At 38.3% G+C, this 27,962-nt stretch overlaps 1 protein-coding gene across 1 annotated transcript; it reads right to left on the bottom strand.

The window, feature by feature from the left end:
- Positions 1–1,229: 1,229 nt before the first annotated feature.
- Positions 1,230–21,900, bottom strand: LOC138083667 (uncharacterized). The gene is made up of 10 exons (XM_068977492.1): positions 21,856–21,900; positions 19,846–19,899; positions 19,270–19,374; positions 14,994–15,047; positions 13,822–13,926; positions 12,773–12,826; positions 11,468–11,572; positions 3,689–3,742; positions 2,204–2,308; positions 1,230–1,309 (listed from the first exon to the last, which is right to left on the bottom strand). The coding sequence occupies exons 1-10, from the start codon at positions 21,866–21,868 to the stop codon at positions 1,230–1,232; spliced, it is 729 nt and encodes a 242-aa protein (XP_068833593.1). The 5' UTR covers positions 21,869–21,900.
- Positions 21,901–27,962: the final 6,062 nt, after the last annotated feature.

Genomic DNA, 27,962 nt, shown 5'->3' with positions numbered 1-27,962 from the left:
ATTAATAATGTTTTCTTTATTTTTTTGTGTTTGCTTGTTTTCTATATATTATTTATGTGAAAAGTATTATAAATCTATTACAATACAATACCATATAGCCAATTGTATTAGCTGGGCACCTAGGCTAACTTTGTAGGACTTACAAACAAATTGGGCTTATAAACACGCTCTCAGAATGGAACTCGTTCATACATAGGGAACTTACTGTATAAAACACAAAGGTCCTTTCATGGAACAATGGTGATACTGTGCTATACTAATGAATTTGATTAACTCAACTGTGCGTATCTGATATTTAAGAAAAAGTTCACTCTTCTCCTGCAAAAGAAGTCTAAAGGTCTTGGTAAGATATAAAGGAAGAAAGATGTAGCACTGGTGATAACAACAGTAGTGATAACAAATAACCCAGAAAGCAAAGGTTCTCAGACATTTTGGTCGCAGAACCTCTTTATATTCTTAAAAAATTCTGAATATGATAACATACTTTTTAGTGAAAAATATATATCAATTGAAAATGAAAAATAGAAATCAGTTTCCTAAAAATCTTAGTGGGAAAAGTGAAAAGAAAGTGAAGTGTTAGTTGCTCAATGTGTCTGCCTCCTTGATAAAGGCAGATAGTGTTTTATTGATATTTTCAAAATAGTTGCGATCTCATGGACCCCCTGAAAGACAGAAGTGTTCCTGGATTATGATTTGAGAACTGCTAGCCTGGAGAGTTGATAGCTCAAGTAATGGTCAAGTATGGTCAAGGGAGGGAAGGAATTAAAACTGAGAAGACTGAATAATAAGCCCTGGATTGTTTCTACATTAGGAAGTTAGAATAAGTGGAGCTGGCAAAGGAAATTATTGATTATTTCTGATTCTGAGAGCTATTTCAGTAGAGTTGGGGACTACATGAGGGGGGAAGCCATTTGCAAGGATTCAAAGAATGTAAAGTTTGGAAGCAGAAACAGCACCTCAAGACCACTTAGGAAGTGGGCTGAAAGAAATGAGGGATGAATGATCATAATTATAAGACAGAAGAACCAGAACCAAGTCAAGGTTAGTTTTTAAAAGGAATGGAGGAGTATATGCTACTTTATAAATAGAGAGAAATAGATGAAACCGCAAGTGCTGAATTATAAAATAAATAACTTTTCTACAAATATTGCATCATTGTATTGTACACTTGAAACTAATGTACCAACTATCTCTCTATAAAAAATATTTTTTGAAGAAGTGGGAGAAAATCAGGTCAAGAGAAATGGATTTGGAAGGGGTAAGAAGAACCTCTTCAAATGAAGAGAAGAGAGGGAGATGGTGTATCTTCCTGAATAAGAAGAAATGATAAACTGGAAAAAATAGAAACAGGAGTTTGCAATGAATAGGTTCAAATTTATTAAAACCATGGTTTGAGAACATAATGGCTGTATTTTATTACCTATTGTCAGTTGGGCTTAGCACAAGTACTCCCTTCTTTACCATTTTAGTTCCTGGACATATTCAGTGATCAAATAATGTTTGTTATTTGAATACATCAATATACAATCTTTGCATTCAAAGCCAGAGCTGTGCAGAAGCTTTCTAGCAACATCATTCTAGTTAGAACTGCCCCCCCTAAAATGCTGCTCCCTAGATCATCTTTTTTCTTAATTTGTATCAGAAAAACAAAGAGAGTAATAGAAGTACAAAGATTAAGTTTAAGTAATTATAAAACGCAAAGCCAGCAGATAAATCATGCAACTAGACTCAGTAAGCAATAATAAAAATCAATAAGCAAACCAACCAATCCCTAAGTCCCCTGCTTTCCCTAATACTCTCCCTAATACTCAATTTTTCCTTCTTGTTTTGAGGATGGAATCATGCCCTCAGGTACATAATAAATTGGTTGTACTTGTGGCTTAAGAAACAAAAGGCCAGGCACAATCTTAATATATCATTTCTCCATCTTTTAGATCCTTGACAGGCAAAGTGTGGACCTTGGATCAGCCATGTTGCCACTATCTGGGAGCTTGTTAGAAATGCAGGATTTCTTAGGCTATACTTCAGACCTGAATCACAGTCTGCATTTTAACAAGATGCCCAGGTGATTCATATGCACATTCAAGTTTGAGAAGCATTGTTCTAAGTGATATAAAAGATAAGGATCATTTCTAAGGATCTTACATACAAGATAACAAGATAACTTCTAGGAAGACACAGAATTAAAAAAAAAACAACTCACCATTGAATGTCAAATGAGGCATCAGTTTTTTCATTTCTTCTTCATTGAGCTCAATCCCCTCATTTGCTAGAAAGTTGTCTAAGTCCGGGATATCAATCACCTCTCCTTAGAAAAGGTGAGAAATAAGTTGCAGAAATATTATATGACTATCTACAAAAGATGAAAAACACCATTGTGCTTACATATAACATTAACTATGTGTATCCAGAATAATCAGGAAAATTAGGAAAAAATCCTGTTTTAAGTTCTGGTTCAGAAAATCAATCAGAAAGTGGTTACAAAAAAGAATTCACTGATGGGTTATTGCAAAATTGAATGTAGCAAATTAAGCTATATATAGGTTTTTTTTTTTTTCTCTTCCTCCCACCCTATGGAAAAATTAAGTTTCTTCTATAGACCAGTTTTTAATTTATTAAAAAAAAGTTTGAGAAGTTTTTGTGTAACACAGGGTGCTCAAACTAGTGCTCTGTGATTTACAGGGGAGGGGGGTGGAGTAGATGGGGGAGTGGAGTAAATGGGGGAGTGGAGTAGATAGGGGTGGTAGGAGGGAAGTTTAAGAGAAGGGGATATATGTATACTTATGGCTGATTCATGTTGTTGTATGGTAGAAACCAACACAACATTGTAAAGCAATTATCCTCCAATTAAAAAAATTTAATGTAGTATGACCTTGATAGGGGAAAAAGGAATGTTTACCTATAGTTTACTTCTCTGAGCACTTGGCATTTCAAGAATTTCATTCATCTCAACATAGAAGTAATTTTTTTCTCATTCATTGTAAAAATAATGTAATAACATTTAAGATTATTATAAAGTGGGAAAAATATAATTACACCACCCTACCACAAAACCATTTTTAGTTTTTCATATTCCATTTCTGGTCTTTAACAATAAAGCTATATTTTCATAATGTGGAAATCTAACATACATATAACTTTGTATTCTGCTTTTCCAACCTAGTATAATTTAACTACTTCATAAACTTGTTTCTAAGTTGCTACATAATTTTTACAGTTAAAATTTCAACACATGATATCCCATAAGCCTGACTTACCATGGTTGATGTGGTAATTCCCATAACTGTTAGATATTTAGGCTGTTTCAGATTTCTCTGAAGGTCTTTAGGAAGATATATATATATATATATATATATTTATATATATTTATTCGATTAAATTATTTCCAGAGGATACATTTCTAGGATTGGGGCTAATGGGGAAAAGGAATAGTTCCATGGCTCCTGAGATCTATAACTATTGTTGAAGAATTCTTCGGGGAATTCAGAGAATTAAATTTCAGAGAATTTAATGCATATTGACATATAAGCCCATATTAAATGTAATTTACTGAATTTCAGCAGCATCCACTAAAATGGAACACATATGAAAGAATTTAAACATTTATAAGGGAATATATTTTTCTTCACCAACTGCAAAATATTAAGATGCTATTTATAATATCTTTTCATCATAGCTTACAACTCACCCTTGATATAACTGATAGCATCCATCAAATCATTCAGACCAACTGTACTATTACCTGTAAGGAAAGGGAAATAAACTTCATAATCAGAGAAGCTAATGTTACTGAGATTCACATTTAGGATGCATAAAGTTCTGAAATTATGAATTCAGTAATCTTTTTTCTAATTTTCCTTAGAATTTTATGAACTTATCCTTAGCAATAACAGTATTATCTTAGAAACAAAGTTTGTGGTCTGTAATAAATCATTCTTTTATTTTCCTATTTGCTTTTAGAGGCTACTAGAATAAAGTTAAATTAATAAGTGATTGGTAGGACTTCCCTGGTGGCAGGTCCAGGGAGATTCTACATGCGATGAAACAACTAAGCCCATGAGACACAACTACTGAGGCTATGAGCCTACAGGCTGTGCTCCACAACAAGAAAAGCCACTGCAACGAGAAGCCCAAGCACCGCAAGGAAGAGCAGCTCCCACTTTATGCAACTAGAGAAAGCCTGCACACAGCAGCAGACCCAGCGTAGCCAACAATAAATACAATAAAATAAATAAACATTTCAAAAGAAGTGTTTGGTTACAAGTAAGTGTAGGGAGACAGGACAAATAAACCTAACCCTGAGTATTTGTATTAGTTATTAATCAACAAACACTTTGCTTCCCTGGTGGCTCAATGGTAAAGAATCTAACTGCCCATACAAGAGATGCAGGTTTAATCCCTGCATTGGGAAGATCTGGAAAAGGAAATGGCAACCCATTCCAGTGTTCTTGCCTGGGAAATCCTATGGACAGAGGAACCTCATGGGCTACAGTTCAGTCCACGGGATCACAAAAGAGTTGGGCATGACTTGGTGACTAAACAACAACAAGCACTTAGGAGTACACCTTCTGTGTGCAAGGCACTTTGCTAGGCTTTGGGGATACAAAAGTAAACACACTGGCAGAGTTCTTGCTATTACGGAGTATACAATCTGGTAGAGGGAAACAGACAATGAGCATGTAAACAAATGAGCAGAAAGGTGCTGTTTTTTTGAGGCTAAGATGTTATCAAAGATGAAACAGCGCAAAATAAAAAGCAAAAAAAAAAAAAAGCTAAAAAGAAAAAAGTTGAAAAAAAGATGAAAGAGGGCAACATAAGTAAAGAGTAATAGTGGGTGGGATTGCCTTAGACAGGGGGCTGAGCAAAGCCCTCTCTGATATGTATCTATTTGGGTTGAGGCCTGAATAATGAGAGTCATGTGAAGAACTGAGAGAACATTCCAAGCAGAAAAATGGTATGTGCAATAGGCCTAAAATGGGAATGAATTTGACATGATGGAGAGATAGAGAAAAAGCCAGTGTGGAAGGTGCCAAATTATGCAGGGCCTTGTAGGCTATGATGATAAAGCTTGGATTTTATTCTGGTTGCAATGAATGTCTGGAGGCCTAGAAGAAGGGGAGTAATTTGATGATTTCAGCTTTCAAAGGATCACTTTGGCTGGTGTATGCCGGATGGGGAATTGGAGGAATGAGGACTAGATAGTAGACTGTTTTAGTGGCCCAGGAAAGAGATGATTGTGGCTATGGTGGCAGCAGTAAAGATGGTGATAATGGATGGATTTGGGACCTATTTTTCAAGTACAGCCTAGATTTGAATGTGGAATAAGAGGGGAAAAAAGAATGAAATCTAGTCTCTCCTCTCGGCAACAGGTAGATGAAATGACATTACTGAAATGGGGTGGGTGGAAGGGGAGGCAGAGGAGAGGGCTTGAGACTTTTTAGGGGAATTCAATAAGTCCATTAAATCTGTGGTGCCTTTTGGACATCCAAGTGGAGATATCAAATAAATAACTAGTTTGATATACCATTCCTGACTTAGGGAGGTTGCCCTGGAGATATAAATTTGCTTTTATCAGCTCAAAGACAATATGTCGCCCAATGAGACTGGATGCAGTCTCATAAAAAGAGAACGTAGATTAAAAAAAAAAGACACCTAAGGGTCTAGCCCTGGGCACTTCATTATTCAGAGATCTTGAAGGGAGGAAGAATCAGAAGAGGAAACCGAGAAGAAGCTGTCAGTGAAAAAAGAAGAAGATCAGATAGATAGGCAGCTTTGAAAGTCTGAAATAAAAAATGTTTCAATAAAGAGGGGATAGTCACTATGTCAAAAGCTGAGATATCAAGTAAATAAGAACAGAAAATTGATCATGAAGCTTGTTAAGAGATAGGTCACTGATGATTGAGAGTTGGTTCAGCTCCCTGGCAGGGAAGCAAGCAATGGAGAGTGAATGGGAGGTTAGGAAGTAAAGATAATGAGTAGTGACAGCTTTTTGAGAGGTTCTGCTGTGAAGAGGAACTAATCTAGTAGTAGCTGGCCAGGGACAAGGGGAATAAGAGACATAGCTCCCTGTCAATGGAATACAGAGATCTAGTAGAAAGGGAGAAACTGATGATGCAGGAGAGAAAGAGCAAAATCACAGGAGTTAAGTCTTTGAAAAGGTAAGTGGAAATGAGATTCAAGGCACAAATGGAAGGGTTGACTCACAGTGGGAGCAGAGATTCTTTTATAACAAGATGAGAGCAGAGTATGTGGGCATAGATATAGGTGGGTTCATAGATGTCAAGGAGGAAAATGAGGTTATTCTTATTTAACTGAATCTTTTTTCTCTATGAAGTCTGAAATGAGGAGGTGTTGGAAATTTGAAGAGAGAAGGGGTGAAATTACCTCTGAAAGTGAGAAAAGTGAATTTAGCTGGAAAAGGTAGTAGGGACTATGGCCTCATTAAGGACTGACTTGATATTCATGGCAATGTGTTCAAGTGAGTTCTATTAGTGCAATTTTGTGATTTTCTTCAGAAACATTAAAGCTTTTCAGGAGCAAGCATAGAGTAAGGCGATGGCTGGGTTTTTGCCAAGCAAGTTTGTTAGGATTTTTGAGACATTTTCAGTTCAGTTCAGTCGCTCAGTCGTGTCCGACTCTTTGCGACCCCATGAATCGCAGCACGCCAGGCCTCCCTGTCCATCACCAACTCCCGGAGTTCACTCAGAGTCACATCCATTGAATCAGTGATGCTATCCAGCCATCTCATCCTCTGTCGTCCCCTTCTCCTCCTGCCCCCAATCCCTCGCAGCATCAGAGTCCTTTCCAATGAGTCAACTTTTCACATGAGGTGGCCAAAGTACTGGAGTTTCAGCTTCAGCATCATTCCCTCCAAAGAAATCCCAGGGATGATCTCCTTCAGAATGGACTGGTTGGATCTCCTAGCAGTCCAAGGGACTCTCAAGAGTCTTCTCCAACGCCACAGTTCAAACGCATCAATTCTTCAGCGTTCAGCCTTCTTCCCAGTCCAACTCTCACATCCATACATGACCACAGGAAAAACCATAGCCTTGACTAGACAGACCTTTGTTGGCAAAGTAATGTCTCTGCTTTTCAATATGCTATCTAGGTTGGTCGTAACTTTTCTTCCAAGGAGTAAGCGTCTTTTAATTTCATGGCTGCAGTCACCATCTGCAGTGATTTTGGAGCCCAAAAAAATAAAGTCTGACACTGTTTCCACTGTTTCCCCATCTATTTCCCATGAAGTGATGGGACCAGATGCCATGATCTTTGTTTTCTGAATGTTGAGCTTTAAGCCAGCTTTTTCACTCTTTCACTTTCATCAAGAGGCTTTTTAGTTCCTCTTCACTTTCTGCCATAAGGGTGGTGTCATCTGCATATCTGAGGTTATTGATATTTCTCCCGGCAATCTTGATTCCAGCTTGTGAGTTTTTAAGGTTATACAATTGTTGAAGTATTGAATCTAATTTAAGGAAGCAAACAAGGATATATGGGGGAGGAGTTGAATAATGAAAGACTGGTTGAATTAAGGCACTGAAGACCCCCATAATGATGGAGAATAGCTGCAGTTGGATTTCTATATTCTGTTCTGTTACACCTCATGTTCAATAGCATCAGTTCTTTATACTCAATTGGTAAATGGAATGATGTCACAATAATGTGGAAGTTGTATTAGTTCATACATAATTTTTCCTAAGTAAGAGAATCACAATTATAAACCTCAGCAGGAAAAGAAAAAAAAAAAACAAACCTGGACTGGCTATAGTAGGGGCCCTCTCAGCTCTATTTTAATAAAATTAAAAAATAAGTGCCTATGATGTATGAGGGGGAATCAGGTTCATTGACTCAGAATTCTACTTCCATCTACATTATTTCAGAGCTGCATGTCAGCTTTCCAACTCTCTTTTTGGGTTGTGTATATGTGTGTATTTTTGAATGGCTTCCAGCTGCTCTGAGCTATTTGCCTGGGCTTTTCAAACTTCTACACACAGTATCAACTGCTGCTTTTGTTAGTGCTCTGCTTACAAATCGGCATAGATTTTTGAATGGGCTTTCCCCGTTTCCCCCATAAGCTCAGTTACTTCAGTGTACTTTCACAGAATGGGGGATTTCTCCACCGTTCCTACATTGTGTTATGGTAGAACAGCTTGCATAGTAAGTGAAGGATAATGGGTAGACAGTGGATATATAAAATAAATATTTTCAGGGTGATGAAGTATTAGGCAAGGACAAGATTCAGGTCATCAAAGGAAAAGATGATTGAAGTTAAAGAGGTCAAGGAACAGCAGGTCAGGATGTTGGATGGGTGATCTATATCAGGAGTTCTTTCTTTTAATTTTGTTTTTTGGTTCTTTTCGGCTGCACCCTGTGGCATGTGAGATCTTAGCTCCCTGACAGAGGTCTAACCTGTGTCCCCTGCAATGAAAGCACAGAATCTAACCTACTGGACTGAAGGGAAATCCCATAACAAGAGTCTTAATCTGGGGTCCGTGGATCCTGAATATATAGATTTTTTTTCATTCAAGCTGAAGGACTCCCTGTAAAATACATCTTTATATTAATCACTAGCTTAAATTTAGCATTTTCTGTAATTATTCATGTAGTCCACAAACCACAGTAGTAGTAGAACTTGTGACTTTGTTACTATTGATAATAAAAAGTCACTACCATTTTCATATCACATGACAGTCGATGCAAATATATTGAAAAGTTACTTATACTCTTCACTACTTTAAAATGACAATAATTGTCAGACCTGGTATTAGAACTTCTTCAGTTCAGTCACTTAGTTGTGTCCAACACTTTGCGACCCCATGGACTGCAGCATTCCAGGTCTCCCTGTCCTTCACCATCTCTGGAGTTTACTCAAACTCATGTCCATTGAGTCGGTGATGCCATCCAACCATCTCATCCTGTCATCCCCTTCTCCTACCTTCAATGTTTCCCAGCATCAGGGTCTTTTCCAATGAGTCAGTTCTTCACATCAGGGGGCCAAAGTATTGGATTTTCAGCTTCAGCCTCAGTCCTTCCAATGAATATCCAGGACTGATTTCCTTTGGAATGGACTGGTTGGATCTCCTTGCAGTCCAAGGAACTCTCAAGAGTCTTCTCCAACACCACAGTTCAAAAGCATCAGTTCTTCGGTGCTCAGCTTTCTTTATAGTCCAACTCTCACATCCATACACGACTACTGGAAAAACCATAGCTTTGACTAGACAGACCTTTGGTGGCAAAGTAATGTCTCTGCTTTTTAATATGCTGTCTAGGATGGTCATAGCTTTTCTTCCCAGGAGCAAGCATCTTTTAATTTCATGGCTGCAATCACCATCTGCAGTGATTTTGGAGCCCAAAAAAATGAAGTCTGACACTGTTTCCACTGTTCCCCATCTATTTGCCATGAAGTGATGGGGCCGGATGCCATGATCTTAGTTTTCTGAATGTTGAGTTTTAAGTCAACTTTTTCACTCTCCTCTTTCACTTTCATCAAGAAGCTCTTAGTTCTTCTTCACATTCTACCATATGGGTGGTGTCATCTGCATATCTAAGGTTATTGATATTTCTCCTGGCAATCTTGATTCCAGCTTATGCTTCTTCCAGCCCAGCGTTTCTCATGATGTACTCTGCATATAAGTTAAATAAGCAGGGTGACAATATACAGCCTTGATGTACTCCTTTTCCTATTTGGAACCAGTCTGTTGTTCCATGTCCAGTTCTAACTGTTGCTTCCTGACCTGCATACAGGTTTCTCAAGAGGCAGGTCAGCTGGTGTGATATTCCCATCTCTTACAGAATTTTCCAGTTTATTGCAATCCACAATAAGGAGCGGCGGCTGTGCTTTACTGGAGCAGCCATGAAGAGAGACCCCACGTCCAAGGTAAGTGAAACCCAAGTAAGACAGTAGGCAGTGAGAGAGGGGATCAGAGGGTAGACAGACTGAAACTACAATCACAGCAACTAGCCAATCTAATCACATGGACCACAGCCTTGTCTAACTCAATGAAACTAAGCCATGCAGTATGGGGCCACCCAAGACGGATGGGTCATGGTGGAGAGGTCTGACAGAATGTGGTCCACTGGAGAAGGGAATGGCAAACCACTTCAGTATTCTTGCCTTGAGAACCCCATGAACAGTATGAAAAGGCAAAAAGATAGACACTGAAAGATGAACTCCCCAGGTCGGTGGGTGCCCAAAATGCTACTGGAGATCAGTGGAGAAATAACTCCAGAAAGAATGAAGGGATAGAGCCAAAGCAAAAACAGCACCCAGTTGTGGATGTGACTGGTGATAGAAGCAAGGTTCAATGCTATAAAGAGCAATATTGCATAGGAACCTGGAATGTTAGGTCCATGAATCAAGGCAAATTGGAAGTGGTCAAACAGGAGATGAGAAGAGTGAACATTGACATTCTAGGAATCAGTGAACTAAAATGGACTAGAATGGATGAATTTAACTCAGATGACCATTATATTTACTACTGTGGGCAGGAATCCCTTAGAAGAAATGGAGTAGCAATCATGGTCAACAAAAGAGTCTGAAATGCAGTACTTGGATGCAATCTCAAAAAGGACAGAATGACCTCTGTTCGTCTCCAAGGCAAACCATTCAATACCACGGTAATCCAAGTCTATGCCCCAACCAGAATAGGGACCAGACCAGACCTCAGCAAAAAGAAATACCATATATTACAGATCAAGCATGTAGGCTAGATTCACCAGGGAAAAGGGATGTTTTTTTTCCCCCCAAAGTACTGCCAAATGATTTTTCCAAGAGCAATGGCAATTTACACCCAAATTTATCAGTAAGTCCCTTTCCCCTTACTCTCACCAGAACTAAATGTTCTTAGTCTTATTAATTTTTGCCTGAGAACTGAAAATATCTCCATGCTTTGCTTTATTTTGTATTTTCATGATTACTGGTGAGGTTAAATATCTTTTCATATGTTATTAGAATTTTAGATTTCCTCTTTTATGAATATTTGCCTATTTTTCTACTGTCAGTATGTTTTAATCAATATATGAGGGATTTTTTATGCCTTAGGGACCTTACCATTTTCTCCTAGTTCATCATCTGACTTTTGACTTTTTTTTTTTTTTTAGGTAAAATTACTTTTAATTTTATACTGTACTTAAACCAATGTATCCAAAGTAATTGACACTGTTGAAAATTACAATATGTTCAGTACAATCCAAGACTTTATTACCATGTTCCCTTATGAATGAAATTTAAAATTTTATTTTTCTTTAGCTCGTTAAGTGTGTGGTATTCTCAGGCATGGCTGAGTTCTGCAAGCAACATTCCCAATGTATTTTTTCAAAAGTGTTTTTGGAGATGATATTTCTTCATGAGTCAAGATTAAGTCTTTCTATTTACACTTACTTAATTATTATACTAAAAAGGCCACTTACAGCAGTTCTAATACAAGGGCTCAATTCTTCTCTGAAGAACATAAAGGTGTCTGACACTCACCATCAGCTGACAGTTGGGTCATTAGTTCCTCAAGTTCCTCATCTTTGAGTTTAACTCCCATGTTTTCCACAAATGATTCCAGTTTTTTTATTTTGACCCTTGGTGCTTTGGAAAGAAGGGCACAGAATAAAAACAAGAGTATTGACACTTAAGAGCGAAAAATGCCAATCATGATCATGCATCAGAAACCTCATTGGACAATAAAGCAGAAGGGCACAAAGAAACTATTAACATATATCTCTCCCAAGATTTAGATTTGTCTGTAAGATTTAGATTCGAAAGTAAGAAAAAATTCATAAAGGTAACCATTGAGACAAAGGTAAACAGTAAACAGTGTTTATCTTTACAGAGAGGGATTAGATCAGTGGGAAGTGGGAGACTTTCACTTTAAAAAAATGAGATATAATTGGCATACAACATATTAATTTCAGGTATACATTTCAGGTAATTATTCAATATTTGTATATATTGCAAAATGACCACCACAATAAATCTAGTTCACCTCCATCACCACACATAGTTACATACTTTTCCCCCTTGTGGTAAGAACTTTTAAGATCTATTTTCTTAGCAACTTTTAAATATAAAATAAGGTATTCTTCACCACAGTCACCATGTTGTACAATACATCCTTGTGATTGGCTTTTACTTCTTTATATCAATTTTTGTAAGTGGTAGAATTAATTTTCTTATAATTTTGTGTTTAATATTTTTTCTAATTAAAAATATAATTGTTTACATTGAATTAGTATAGAAAGTGGAAATAGGATATCTTCCTTAATGTCTGTCCAGGGGACTCTGTTTCATTTCCATGAGAGTTCATTTAGAGAGGAATAGGTAAGTCTGGGGCTTCCCTGGTACTTCAGATGGTAAAGAATATGCCTGCTATCCAGGAGACCTGGGTTCAATCCCTGGGTTGGGAAGATCCCATGGAGAAGGGAATGGCTATGCACTCCAGTATGCTTGACTGGAAAATCTGGAGGAGCCTGGTGGGCTACAGTTCAGGGGGTCAAAAGAGTCAGATGTGACTGAGCGACTTACACTTTTACTTTCAGGTCAGTCTAATGATTTTTGATTGAAATAACCACCAACTTATGTGGTTCTACCCAGAAAACAGTGTTAGAAACTTCTTACAGTAAAATACTTTAACTTGTATCTTAAAGGGCAGTGCACCCAAAGAAGAATGATAGGTTATGAGTCATAACAATGGATCAATAAATTGGCAGGAAGTAAACTTGGAATATTTAAAAGAAAATGCTAAGGATTTTATTTTTACTTGTCCTTTCATCATATTTTTTCACTCACCTTTGAGGGCCTTTACACTTTTTAGCAATCTATTCTTAAATACTTTTCCATCAGCTGTAATATAAGACATAATTAAGAATATAGGTTAAACGATGGAAAGATTAACAAAGACAGCACAGAGACAACATAACATCCATAATTTCAGGGGGAAAAAAACCCCCTCCTTTCTCATTTGTTTAGAAGTTATTGTTTTATCCTCAAGTAAGAATGAAACCAAAGCTGAAGGAAGCTTTCATTGATATAAATCCACCTATTCATGGGAAATAGATGGGGAAACAGTGGAAACAGTGGCTGACTTTATTTTTTTGGACTCCAAAAGCACTGCAGATGGTGATTGCAGCCATGAAATTAAAAGATGCTTACTCCTTGGAAGGAAAGTTATGGTCAACCTAGACAGCATATTAAAAAAACAGAGACATAACTTTGTCAACAAAGGTCCACCTAGTCAAGGCTATGGTTTTTCCAGTAGTCGTGTATGGATGTGAGAGTTGGACCATAAAGAAAGCTGGGCACCAAAGAATTGATGCTTTTGAACTGTGGTGTTGGAGAAGACTCTTGAGAGTCCCTTGGACTGCAAGGAGATCCAACTAGTCCATCCTAAAGGAGATGAGTCCTGGGTGTTCACTGGAAGGACTGATGTTGAAGCTGAAACTCCAATACTTTGGTCACCTAATGCGAAGAACTGACTCATTGGAAAAGACCGTGATGCTGGGAAAGATTGAGGGCAGGAGGAGAAGGGGAGGACAGAGGATGATGATTGCATGGCATCACTGACTCAATGGACATGAGTTTGAGTAAACTCCAGGAGTTGGTGAGGGACAGGGAGGCCTGGCATACTGTGGCTCATGGGATTGCAAAGAGTCAGACATGACTGAGCAACTGAACAACAAAAGATGTCAATTTTCTGTGTTAAAATGTTAGGAACAAGATTTTTTCTCGTGTGAGGATTGCATTTACAATTTAGGTTTTATTGGACACACATATAATTTCACCAGTTTTCACACACAAGCCCATGACTCTAAGTTTCCCAGGCTGAGCTAAATCCTCACCATGAACTGGCAGAGTTTTCAGCAGCTCCTTCTGTTCCTCAGTAGTGAGTGCTAGCCCCATTCTCCTCATCACATTGTCCAGATCGCTGACATTAACCTTCTCTCCTTTGGAAAGATGGGAATTGTTAACATGCAACAATTTTAGGACTCATTTTAGGAAAAGACTCTGATCCTGGGAAACGTTGAAAACAAAAGGAATGGGATGGCAGAGAATGAGATGGTTAGATAGCATTACCAGCATGAATTTGAGCTAACTGTGAGAGATAGTGGAGAACAGAGGAGGCTGGCAGGCTGCAGTCTATGGGGTTGCAAAGAGTCAGACACAACTTAGCGACTAAACAACAACAACAGCAATTTTAGGAATGGACTAAAGATTTTAAACTATGAAACAGATTACCTATATGGCATCATCTTTAATTAGACAAGCAAATTGCCTATGAAATTTGTTCAACTATGTAGATTCAAAGGACATGTGGGTGGGTGTATTGAGTCAGAAATAGAATTCATACTTTTAAATCAAGCAAAAGAAAAGTTTTTATAATTCCAGATATAAGTCAAAAGCCATTAAATTTCCTGAACTATTGTGTCTTTAGACACAGTAACTGAATTTCCTAGCTACCCTACAAAAATTTACCTTGAGATTGGACAGGGTTGACCTATATTTTGGGCTTCCTGGGTGGCTCAGCTGGTAAAGAATCTGCCTGCAATGCAGGAGACCTGGGTTTTTGGTTGTTTAAACAATGGTGAAGTGGAAAACACTATTGATAAAAACATCACATAATATAGCTCTATTCAGGGAAAATCCCACATCAGATTATAAAAGAAACATTTAACATTAAATTTGTAGGGAGTCAATTTCAGCTCAGTTGCTCAGTCATGTCCAACTCTTTGTGACCCCATGGACTCAGAATGCCAGGCTTCCCTGTCCATCACCAATGCCTGGAACCTGCTCGAACTCATGTCCATCAGGTAGTGATGCCATCCAACCATCTCATCCTCTGTTGTCCTCTTCTCCTCCTACCTTCAATCTTTCCCAGCATTGGTCTTTTGTCAATTTAGCATGTCAATAATAGCCCAAAGAAAAAATGACTGTTTAAAAGCACCTTTTTGGAAAAAATAAAGCATTAAGGTCTCAATAATGAATTCCCTTTCCCCCTAACTGCTTTACTCACCAGTAAAAGCTTTTGCATCATCCATTGCCACATCCAAATCAACCATTTGATTCTCTGTCAGAAAAGACAATTCACGCACAGAAAAACTTAGAGAAAAATGTTATAAAACATTTAAGTTGTAAGTTGCAATGTATTGGAATTCATCTATTTTTCATGATTTTCTTTAGTAACTCTTAACTCAAAATGCACAAGAAATAGGAAAGATCAAAATGTTAGCATGAGCATTCATTTAATTAATATCACTTTCTGTATAGTATCAAATAATCTTTAATGTAAAGAAGCAAGTTTAATAGCAATCCCTTCCTAATAGAGGGATTACTATTAAATCTATTTATATAAATAGTATAAATCTAAATCTATACTATTAAAAGAGGCCTCTCCCTTTTTTCAAACCCAATAACTGGAACATATTTCAATGGTCAAGATAGAATCTGAAACCCTGAAGTCATTTATTTACATAAAGCACCTGACTCTTAAAGCTTCAGTTCAGTTCAGTTACTCAGTCATGTCTGACTCTTTGCGACCCCATGAATCACAGCACGCCAGGCCTCCCTGTCCATCACCATCTCCCGGAGTTCACTCAGTCTCACGTCGATCGAGTCCATGAACCATCCAGTCATCTCATCCTCGGTTGTCCCCTTCTCCTCCTGACCCCAATCCCTCCCAGCATCAGAGTCTTTTCCAACGAGTCAACTCTTCGCACGAGGTGGCCAAAGTACTGGAGTTTCAGCTTTTGCATCATTCTTTCCAAAGAAATCCCAGCGTAGATCTCCTTCAGAATGGACTGGTTGGATCTCCTTGCAGTCCAAAGGACTCTCAAGAGTCTTCTCCAGCACCACAGTTCAAAAGCATCAATTCTTCAGTGCTCAGCCTTCTTCACAGTCCAACTCTCACATCCATACATGACCACAGGAAAAACCATAGCCTTGACTAGATGGACGTTAGTCAGCAAAGTAATGTCTCTGCTTTTGAATATGCTATCTAGGTTGGTCACAACTTTTCTTCCAAGGAGGAAGCGTCTTTTAGTTTCATGGCTGCAGTCACCATCTGCAGTGATTTTGGAGACCCCCAAAATAAGGTCTGACACTGTTTCTACTGTTTCCCCATCTATTTGCCATGAAGTGATGGGACCAGATGCCATGATCTTCGTTTTCTGAATGTTGAGCTTTAAGCCAACTTTTTCCCTCTCCTCTTTCACTTTCATCAAGAGGCTTTTTAGCTCCTCTTCACTTTCTGCCATAAGGGTGGTGTCATCTGCATATCTGAGGTTATTGATATTTCTTCCGGCAATGTTGATTCCAGCTTGTGTTTCTTCCAGTCCAGTGTTTCTCATGATGTATTCTGCATATAAGTTAAATAAGCAGGGTGACAATATACAGCCTTGATGTACTCCTTTTCCTATTTGGAACCAGTCTATTGTTCCATGTCCAGTTCTAACTGTTGCTTCCTGACCTGCATACAGATTTTTCAAGAGGCAGGTCAGGTGGTCTGGTATTCCCATCTCTTACAGAATTTTCCAGTTTTGTGTGATCCACACAGTCAAAGGCTTTGGCATAGTCAATAAAGCAGAAATAGATGTTTTTCTGGAACTCTCTTGCTTTTTTGATTATCCAGCAGATGTTGGCAGTTCGATCTCTGGTTCCTCTGCCTTTTCTAAAACCAGCTTGAACATCAGGAAGTTCATGGTTCACGTATTGCTGAAGCCTGGCTTGGACAATTTTGAGCATTACTTTACTAGCATGTGAGATGAGTGCAATTGTGCCGTAGTTTGAGCATTCTTTAGCATTGCCTTTCTTTGGAATAAAAACTGACCTTTTCCAGTCCTGTGGCCACTGCTGAGTTTTCCAAATTTGCTGACATATTGAGTGCAGCACTTTCACAGCATCATCTTTCAGAATTGGAAATAGCTCAACTGGAATTTCATCACCTCCACTAGCTTTGTTCGTAGTGATGCTTTCTAAGGCCCACTTGACTTCACATTCCAAGATGTCTGGCTCTAGATTAGTGATCACATCATCATGATTATCTGGGTCGTGAAGATTTTTTTTGTACAGTTCTTCCATGTATCCTTGCTACCTCTTCTTAATATCTTCTGCTTCTGTTAGGTGCATACCATTTCTGTCCTTTATCGAGCCCATCTTTGCATGAAATGTTCCCTTGGTATCTCTAATTTTCCTGAAGAGATCTCTAGTCTTTCTTATTCTGTTGTTTTCCTCTATTTCTTTGCATTGATCACTGAAGAAGGCTTTCTTATCTCTCCTTGCTATTCTTTGGAACTCTGCATTTGGATGCTTATATCTTTCCTTTTCTCCTTTGCTTTCTGCTTCTCTTCTTTTCACAGCTATGTGTAAGGCCTCCCAAGACAGCCATTTTGCTTTTTTGCATTTCTTCTCCATGGGGATGATCTTGATCCCTGTCTCCTGTACAATGTCACGAACCTCATTCCATAGTTCATCAGGCACTCTATCTACCAGATCTAGGCCCTTAAATCTATTTCTCACTTCCACTGTATAATCATAAGAGATTTGATTTAGGTCATACCTGAATGGTTTAGCAGTTTTCCCTACTTTCTTCAATTTGAGTCTGAGTTTGGTAATAAGGAGTTCATAATCTGAGCCACAGTCAGCTTCTGATCTTGTTTTTGTTGACTGTATAGAGCTTCTCCATCTTTGGCTGCTAAGAATATAATTAATCTGATTTTGGTGTTGACCATCTGGTGATGTCCATGTGTAGAGTCTTCTCTTGTGTTGTTGGAAGAGGATGTTTGCTATGACCAGTGTATTTTCTTGGCAAAACTCTATTAGTCTTTGCCCTGCTTCATTCTGCATTCCAAGGCCAAATTTGCCTGTTACTCTAGGTGTTTCTTGACTTCATACTTTTGCATTCCAGTCCCTTTTAATGAAAAGGACATCTTTTTTGGGTGTTAGTTCTAAAGGGTCTTATAGGTCTTCATAAAACCGTTCAACTTCAGTTTCTTCAGCATTACTGGTTGGGGCATAGACTTGGATAACTATGATATTGAATGATTTGCCTTGGAGACGAACAGAGATCATTCTGTCGTTTTTGAGATTGCATCCAAGTACTGCATTTCGGACTCTTTTGTTGACCATGATGGCTACTCCATTTCTTCTGAGGGATTCCTGCCCGCAGTAGTAGATATAATGGTCATCTGAGTTAAATTCACCCATTCCAGTCCATTTTAGTTCGCTGATTCCTAGAATGTCAACATTGACCCTTGCCAGCTTAACAGTATGCTATCTTCCCACTCTAAATTTTGCTTATGTTCCCCACCACCAACCTTAAGGACTGTAAACTATATGAGAGGAGGGACCATGCCTTAATTTCCTTTATACTACCAGGTATAATTTGTCTATCATTCAGGGTTTTGCATATAGTTTGTGCTAGCTAGACAAATGAATTTCAGTGGTGCAAAAATAGTCACACTTTTGGGTTAGAAAAAATTCCGACTGTGTTATTGAATGAAGGATCCTAAAAATAGTTTATTGGTAATAATATCTTTTCTGGTAGGAATCATTTTGAGGATCCCTATCTAATATGTAGGGACCATGATTACCAGTATTATTAAACCCAGTAGAGTGAAGTTTTAAACTAAAAAATAGGCTAAAACTGTCTCCTCTGTTAAGGCCAGAAGCTAGGCTAAAACTGTTTTCTATGTTAAGGCTAGATATAGGTAAGGGTAACATAGAAGATGTTTACTGGTAGCAGCAGCCTACGTTAGCTATACCTGCCAAGCCCTAGCTAAGAACAGAACACTGAAGGAAGAACAATTTGTTCACTTTGATTGGCATGTACTGGCTCTGCTGAAAGATGTGCTATCTAGCTTTCTTACAGAAACCTGCCTTTTTTTATTAGCTTTTTTTTTTTAAATTCAAGGCCACTGGCTTTGTTAGACTCTAATAAGGGAATTTTAGACTGGGGCTCATCCCTTAGTAATTTCTTCCTAATGAATTATCCTAACTTTGCCTTTTTGACACTTTTATCAAGGTTAATTGGTCTTATTGGGTCATTAATGAAACTTTATCTTACTTAAGAAAAGGTATACATGGGAGGGATAGAATGAGGGAAGGAAGGTGCGTGCAAAATGATAACATCTGCTAACTTTAGCCTGTATTTGTTATATTGGTCTCCATTTTTATATATGTTTGAAATATTTCATAAGTTTTCAAAAGAGATGAAAAAAGAGGTTTACTTTCAAAAGCTCTTATGTAGAAACCCTAAGGTTCCCCCTAGGTACAGTGGTATCTGAAACACTTACGATCAACTGGCAGATGGGTCAGAAAATCTTCATAGTCCTCTTTCTCAGGCTGAATTCCCATGTTCTTCATTAGAGCGTCCAGTTTACTGACACTGATTTTTTTCCCTTAAGAAAGAAGAGGATGTACATATGAAATACAAGCAAGTCCAAGAAGTGGAAGATTATGTCTTTAAGTGGATTCTATCTTTGAGTTTCACCCTGATGGGAGGGTGAAACACTGGCCATTTAAGTGAACCCAGAGAGTTAGTATGGGAGTCAAGAAGAGAAAATGCTCTCTTAACACTGTGCTGTAGCTTTTAATTGAAGTAATCATGGGTGAAAAAGAAGAATTAGATAAACATATGAACTGTGATAAAGATAACCAACCTAATGAAATAAAAATTTCAAACTTGCTACATGTTACTAACAATGAGTTCTTCAAATGTACTTATACCCAAAGAAGAATAGTAGGTTACCAGGCCTAAATTCAGCATCAGTACATCAGTGGAACATTGAAAGAGCAATATTCTAATCAGACATTTTAAAAAGCAGATGCAAAACACAGTAAATTTTAGATGCTATTCTCATGATTCTTACCTTTGAGAGGTTTCACACTATTCAGTAATCTTTTCTTATATACCTTTCCATCTCCTGAAAGATATGGTAAAATTCAAGTCAAAAGAAAAAGGACAAACGTCATTTTATAAGACATTTTACACAATTCACCTAGAAAATTATTCTATTTCACTTTCAAATTATAACAAAAGGTAAGGACTGTTCTCAATCTATCCTTTATGTGGAACACACAGCAGTAGTTGATGCAGGCTACACACACACACACACACACACACACACACACACACACACAAGATTCTTTCTTCTCATTCTTCTCTTCTTTAATGGCACTTTGACTCCTCTGCCTTTTTCTTTTTTCCTTGCCTATGCTCTAGGCCCAGGACATATTCCAGGACATATTCCAGGACATATTCCAGGACATATCCCAGGACATTTAGATCTAATGATAGATCCTAAAAAGGGATGACATTAAAGACAGGTAGCAACCCAAGCAGTTGGGTTGCTGAAATGAAAAAAAAAATGAAAAAAAAAATTGTTCTCTAAACAAAATATTTTCATAAATGGAGGTGAAATTCAGAGACAGAGAACAAGGGACACCTACAAGCTTAACTCATCCCCACAGGTGTTGTCTGCCTCTGGAGAGAGGCCTCCATTCTGTGGCAGGAGTGTCTGCAGAGTGGACAGAACCCTCAGCACCTGGCATATGCAGGCAGTCATCTCCATTACAGTCCATCTGCTTCTTTCTGCATCTCTATCCTGCTTTCTTGGAGCCAATATCCTAAGAATATTGCATTTCTCACAACTGGCCCCGTGAGAGCAGTTGGGCAGGGGGATGCTACACACAGTGAGTAGTCATAGCCTCAGGTGTATGTGGGGAGGATTCACAGGAGGCATTGAGCATTTGCTGCCCAGGGTGTCAATTCTGCCACTAGAGTCACTAACTTCCTTAGTGATGTGTAGGCTCTCTCACAGGGACAGACTTTATTTTCTTGGGCTCCAAATCACTGCAGATGTTGATTGAAGCCATGAAATTAAAAGACGCTTAGTTCTTGGAAGAAAAGCTATGACAAACCTAGACAGCATATTAAAAAGCAGAGAGATACTTTGCCAACAAATGTCCTTCTAGTCAAAGGTATGGTTTTCTTCCAGTAGTCATGTATGGACGTGAGCACTGGAACATAAAGAAAGCTAAGCACCTAAGAATTGATGCTTTTGAACTGTGGTGCTGGAGAAGACTCTTGAGAGTCCCTTGGACTGCAAGGAGATCCAACCAGTCCATCCTAAAGGAAATCAGTCCTGAATATTCATTGGAAGGACTGATGCTGAAGCTGAAGCTCCAATACTTAGGCCACCTGATGTGAAGAACTGACTCATTAAAAAAAACCCTGAAGCTGGGAAAGATTGAATTCAGGAGGAGAAGAGGACGACCGAGAATGATGGTTGGATGGCATCACCAACTCAATGGACATAAGTTTGAGTAAGCTCTGGGAGTTAGTGATGGACAGGGAAGTCTGGCATGCTACAGTCCATGGGGTCACAAAGAGTCGGACATGACTGAGTGACTGAACTGAACCGAGGCTCTCTCTTGCCTGGGGAACAATGAGGGATGGAAACTATGGGGCAGGGGAAGAATGTCTATATGTTGAGGTCTCTGGAATTAGGCAGGAGGTACAGCTGAAGCACAGGTTGGCCTCTAGGGTCTCTGCGGGTGAGTCTACGCAGGTGCCCAGGAGGTGAAACTTTTGAGGAACTAACTCACTGGGACACTGACTAATCAGAATGGGTACTGACAATATAAGCACATGGTCCAAAATGTTCCTGGCTCTTAGATGTTTACAGTTTAGTTGCTGAACTGTGGGAGAGCTACTGGGGGAGGAACTTAGGAGGTGGGGTGTATTTTCAGAGGACTACCTAACGATTTAGCTGCGTAGCTATTAAAATAAAAAAATACTTAACCACCGGATGAATAGAAAAGAGAGAAGTCTCTCACTTCCAAATGAAAACACAAGTGGCAGTAACAAAGCTGCTTACGTCTCATCTGCATCTTGCTTAGGGGGTTTCTCAGGGCACTGGACAACTCTCACCCCAAAGCCCACAGTATCACATCTCCCTGAGCACCATGATGGGATGTTAACTACTCACGAGAGATTGGCAGAGTTTTTGACAGCAGAAACTGTTCTTTTTCAGTGAGTTCGAGTCCCATGTTTCCCAGCACAGTTTTAAAGTCACTGGCTTCCACCTTGTCTCCTTTGAATAGATGGGAATTGTTTCAGGTGATAATATTAAGAAGTCTAATTATTCTAAATTATAAAAAAATAATCCAGTACAACCTTACTTTTAACTGCAGGATGAGGTTTAAATACATGAGCTGACTTCACTTACACAGAGTTATTGTGAAATCCACTACTTGAAAGGCTTTTTAAATTCAAATAAGAAGATAGATCACATTTCTATCCTGTGTATGGGTCAATGTGGCATAGAGTAACACAAGAGGCACAATGACTCGTGATGGTAAGTAGAGTCTATAGGCAAATAATATGTTACTGCCTCTGAATTATGGAACTGACTGTTCAAAGAGATCACATTTCCTGATGCAAAAACTTCACATTGAGATTCATTGTGTTCACCTATATTTTGATTTTTTTAAACACTAGAGAAATGAGAGCACATTACTGGCCAAAACACTGGACAAGTTAATATTCCTTATGGAAGGGGTCACACTTTCTCTAAATCTCTAATAATCTAAACTATTGTGAATAAGTCAAAATTATCAATAAATAGATAAAAGAGTAGAGTGAACTTACTAATGACTGGACAGAGTAGACTACTGCTGTAAGTAAGTAATTCTCCGTAAAATATCAAGATCTGTTTCATAACATCTGATACAAATTATTACTCACCTGTAAAAGTGTTTGCAGCATCCATCAACACATCCAAGCCAACCTTTTCATCTTCTGTAAGAAATTCAGAATTTAGATTCAGGTATGTGTACCAAGTGGCTCAGTGGTACAGAATCCACCTGCCAATTCAGGAGACATAGGTTTGATCCCTGGGTTGGAAGATCCCCTGGAGAAGGCAATGGCAACCCACTCCAGTATTCTTGCTTGGGAAATCCCATGGACAGAGGAGCCTGATGGGCTACAGTTCACGGGGTCACAAAAGCATTGGACAGGACTTAGAGACTAAACAACAACAATAACAAAGATAATAAGGTATCTTTAACAAAGATAATTGAAAAATTAAATACACAAATCTCTTCAATAAGTAGTATGGGAAATCTGAACCATTTTCTTAATCCACATACCAATATAAACTCAAAATGGATTAAAGACTTAAATGTAAGGCCTGAAACCATAAAACTCCTAGAAAAAAACATAGGCAGTAAGCTCTTAAACATTGGACTTAGAAATATATATATATTTTGGATACAAAAGCAAAAATATTCAAATAGAATTACATTAAACTAAAATGCTTTAACAAAAAAAAATGCTAAACAAAAAAGATCTTCATGACCCAGATAATCACGATGATGCGATCATTCACCTAGAGCCAGACATCCTGGAATATGAAGTCAAGTAGGACTTAGGAAGCATCACTATGAACAAAGCTAGTGGAGGTGATGGAATTCCAGCAGAGCTATTCCAAATCCTGAAAGAGGATGCTGGTCATGTATGGATGTGAGAGTTGGACTGTGAAGAAGGCTGAGCGCCAAAGATTTGATGCTTTTGAACTATGGTGTTGGAGAAGACTCTTGAGAGTCCCTTGGACTGCAAGGAGATCCAACCAGTCCATTCTGCAGGAGATCAGCCCTGGGATTTCTTTGGAAGCAATGATGCTAAAGCTGAAACTCCAGTACTTTGGCCACCTCATGTGAAGAGTTGACTGATTGGAAAAGACTCTGATGCTGGGAGAGATTGGGGGCAGGAGGAGAAGGGGACGACAGAGGATGAGATAGCTGGATGGCATCACTGACTCGATGGACGTGGGTCTGAGTGAACTCCGGGAGCTGGTGATGGACAGGGAGGCCTGGCGTGCTGCGACTCATGGGGTCGCAAAGAGTCGGACACAACTGAGCGACTGAACTGAACTGAACTGAAGCAGCGGCCACAGGACTGGAAAAGGTCAGTTTTCATTCCAATCCCAAAGAAAGGCAATGCCAAATAATGCTCAAACTACCACACAATTGCACTCATCTCACATGCCAGTAAAGTAATGCTCAAAATTCTCCAAGCCAGGCTTCAGCAATATGTGAACCGTGAACTTCCTGATGTTCAGCCTGGTTTTAGAAAAGGCAGAGGACCAGAGATGAAATTGCCAACATCTGCCGGATCATGGAAAAAGCAAGAGAGTTCCAGAAAAACATCTATTTCTGCTTTACTGACTATGCCAAAGCCTTTGACTGTGTGGGTCACAATAAACTGTGGAAAATTCTGAAAGAGATGGGAATACCAGACCACCTGATCTGCCTCTTGAGAAACCTGTATGCAGGTCAGGAAGCAACAGTTAGAACTGGACATGGAACAACAGACTAGTTCCAAATAGGGAAAGGAGTACGTCAAGGCTGTATATTGTCACCCTGCTTATTTAACTTAAATGGAGAGTACATCCTGAGAAACGCTGGGCTGGAAGAAACACAAGCTGGAATCAAGACTGCCAGGAGAAATATCAATAATCTCAGATATGCAATGACACCACCCTTATGGCAGAAAGTGAAGAAGAACTAAGAGCCTCTTGATGAAAGTGAAAGTGGAGAGTGAAAAAGTTGGCTTAAAGGTTAACATTCAGAAAACTAAGATCATGGCATCTGGTCCCATCACTTCATGGCAAACAGATGGGGAAACAGTGGAAACAGTGTCAGACTTCATTTTTTTGGGCTCCAAAATCACTGCAGATGGTGATTGCAGCCATGAAATTAAAAGACTCTTACTTCTTGGAAGGAAAGTTATGACCAACCTAGACAGCATATTCAAAAGCAGAGACATTATTTTGCCAATAAAGGTCCGTTTAGTCAAGGCTATGGTTTTTCTAGTGGTCATGTATGGATGTGAGATTGGACTGTGAAGAAAGCTGAGCGCCAAAAATTGATGCCTTTGAACTGTGGTGCTGGAGAGACTCTTGCGGGTCCTTTGGACTGCAAGGAGATCTAACCAGTCCATCTTAAAGGAGACTAGTCCTGGGTGTTCATTGGAAGGACTGATGCTGAAGCTGAAACTCCAATACTTTGGCTACCTCATGCGAAGAGTTGACTCACTGGAAAAGACCCTGATGCTGGGAGGGATTGGGGGCAGGAGGAGAAGCGGATGACAGAGGATGAGATGGCTGGATGCTATCACTGACTCGATGCACATGAGTTTGTGAGAACTCTGGGAGTTGGTGATGGACAGGGAGGCCTGGTGTGCTGTGATTCATGGGGTCACAAGGAGTAGGACATGACTGAGCGACTGAACTGAACTGAACTGAAAATGCTTTTGTACATAAAAAGAAACCACCAACAAAATGAGAAGGCAACCTACTGAAAGGGAGAAGATATCTGCAAATATATATCTAGTAAGGGGTTATGTATCTATTAATAATAAATACATTGCACAGAAATAGTATAAACAGTTGCCAAGTAAATAAAGCAATACAACACAATGCTGGCACATTGTTGGTACTCAATAAATATTTGCTGAATGAATTAAATAAAGAAAGAAATGTATTTAAAACCCATGACCTTCATCCTTGAACAATGAAGTCTTACTCTAGTAAAAGATCTTCTTTCTAGTCCTTGGGGTTCCATGCTATTACAAAGGAAATTTGAAACCAGCCCCCATGCCAGGCAAGATTCTCCAATGAAGAAAGAAGAGACTACTCCCCTCTTTTTCTTCAGTCTGAGTCCTTTCATCTTAGCCCTGATTCCATCCCAGTTACGCTATTTAAAAAAAAGAGGTCAATCTATATTCTTATGTATGTATCTTTATATTATCTTTTCCTAATTTTTTCTTCTTACCTTTCCTTTATCTTTCTTCCTTATCTTACTCAATTGGCTGAAACCTTGTATCTAACTTTCCTGTAATTACTTCAATTATGTCATAAAAAGGATTTTTCTCTTTGTTCTGTTTCCCCCTACCCCATTTTTTGTTCTGAGGCAATCCCATGATCCACAGTCCTTGATTCACACTTTTATTCTCTATCTCCCTTTCACCTACCACATCAGATCGGTCTTCCCAATATATTACCAGCATGGCTCCCTAAATAAGACCTTTATTATCTGGATTTTTACAAGGCTCTGTCATGTGGACTTCAGCAACAGCCTCTAGATTGTATCTTTGCTTTCAGTTTTCTCTTCTGAACATGTCTTTCCTCACTGCTTTCAGAGTGAACTGAGTCATCAACTACAAGATAAAGGCATTCTAAAGGCTCACCAGTAATTGGTAGGTGGGTCTGCAAGTCCTGGATTTCCTTTGCTTCAAGTTTGAATCCAGCGTTTTGTAGAACATTACTTAGGTCACTGACAGTAACCTTGCCTCCTTAATAAAAACAAGAGAAAATAGATAAGAATGTCACGAAATGAAAAATTCAGACTGTCAACACTTACCTAGAAATAAAAGCACAAAAGAGCTTTACAGCAAGTTGTGTGGAATAAGAAACAAAATATGATCCCAAAACTAATTGGGAGAAGTTTATATTGGGGAGAAAAATGTAAAGAAAGAGTTTGGCAACTCTGGTAAATTAGACAATGACAACAACCAAATCATGTCATTCTGGTCAAAAAGTAAGATCTGAAACTTCCTACAGTAGCAATAAATTGGCTTCTTAATGTAATTTATACTACAGAAAAACTAGTTAATGAGGCAGACTTTCTAAATACAAAATGACAAGAAGGAATCACAGAAGGAATGACTGATATAAACACATAAAAATGAAAAATGTCTGTATACTGAAGTACCACATAGTGGACAGAAAGTAATTTGGTGGCTGCCTAGGTCTGCGAGGGTTATAGGGAATGGGGAGTGACTGCTAATTAGTGCAGTTTCTTTTTGGTGATGAAAATGTTATAAATTGATTGTAGTGATGGTTGCACAACTCTGTTACTATACTAAAAAGCATTGAATTATACATTTTAAATGGCTGAATTATAAGGTGTATAAATTATATTTTAATAAAACTGTTGTTAAAAAATACAACATAATAAAATAAAGATGCAAACAACCAAATGGAAAAATATTTTCTATAGACATGACAATGTGCTAATATCCTTATAAAGAAGTCATTGAAATTAATAGGAAAAATGCAAAGATGCCATAGGATAATGGATAAGATGCCAGACAAATAATTAAAAGACTGAAAAATATAATGATAGAAACCATTTTCAACTTCACCAATTAAAAAAATACTCCAGTTTTCATCTGCCAAATTAGCAAGGCTCAAAAAATGTGAAACAATATATAGTGGCCAACACATAACAGTAATGGGTACTCTTATTTATTTATATACATCAAAGAGTTAAGATCCTTTGACCTAGTAATTCTAGTTGGAAAACTCTATCTAAAAATGATTTTAAAGTTGAATAAATATTTATGTATAAAGATCACATATGTATAACGGCAAAGCATTACAGACTACCTAAATGTTCAATAAGAAAAGAAAAATCAAACCAGCTTTACAGCAAATGTTAAAGGGACTTACATAGTCAAGAAATACAAGAAAAGAAAAAAGATCTACAAAATCAACCACAAACAATTAAGAAAATGGCAATAGGAACATATATATCAATAATTACTTTAAATGTAAATGGATTAAATGCTCCAAACAAAAGACACAGGCTGGCTGAATGGATACAGAAACAAGACCCATATCTATGCTGTCTACAGAAAACCCACTTCAGATCTAAATACACATATATATTGAATATGAGAGGATGGAAAAATATATTCCATGCAAATGGGAAGCAAAAGAAAGCTGGAGTAGCAATCCTCATATCAGAAAAAATAGGCCTTAAAAAAAGAAGATTACAAGAGATAGGAAGGACACTACATAATGATCAAGGGATCAATCCAGGAGGAAGACATAACAACTGTAAATATCTATGCACCCAACAGAGGAGCACCTCAATACATAAGACAAACACTAACAGACATAAAAGGAGAAATTGACAG

This window comes from Capricornis sumatraensis, chromosome 8 (assembly GCF_032405125.1).
Source record: "Capricornis sumatraensis isolate serow.1 chromosome 8, serow.2, whole genome shotgun sequence".
NCBI classification, from domain to species: domain Eukaryota; kingdom Metazoa; phylum Chordata; class Mammalia; order Artiodactyla; family Bovidae; genus Capricornis; species Capricornis sumatraensis.
The sequence above is the reverse complement of the archived record's forward strand: the minus strand, read 5'-3'. Positions and strand labels throughout refer to the sequence as shown.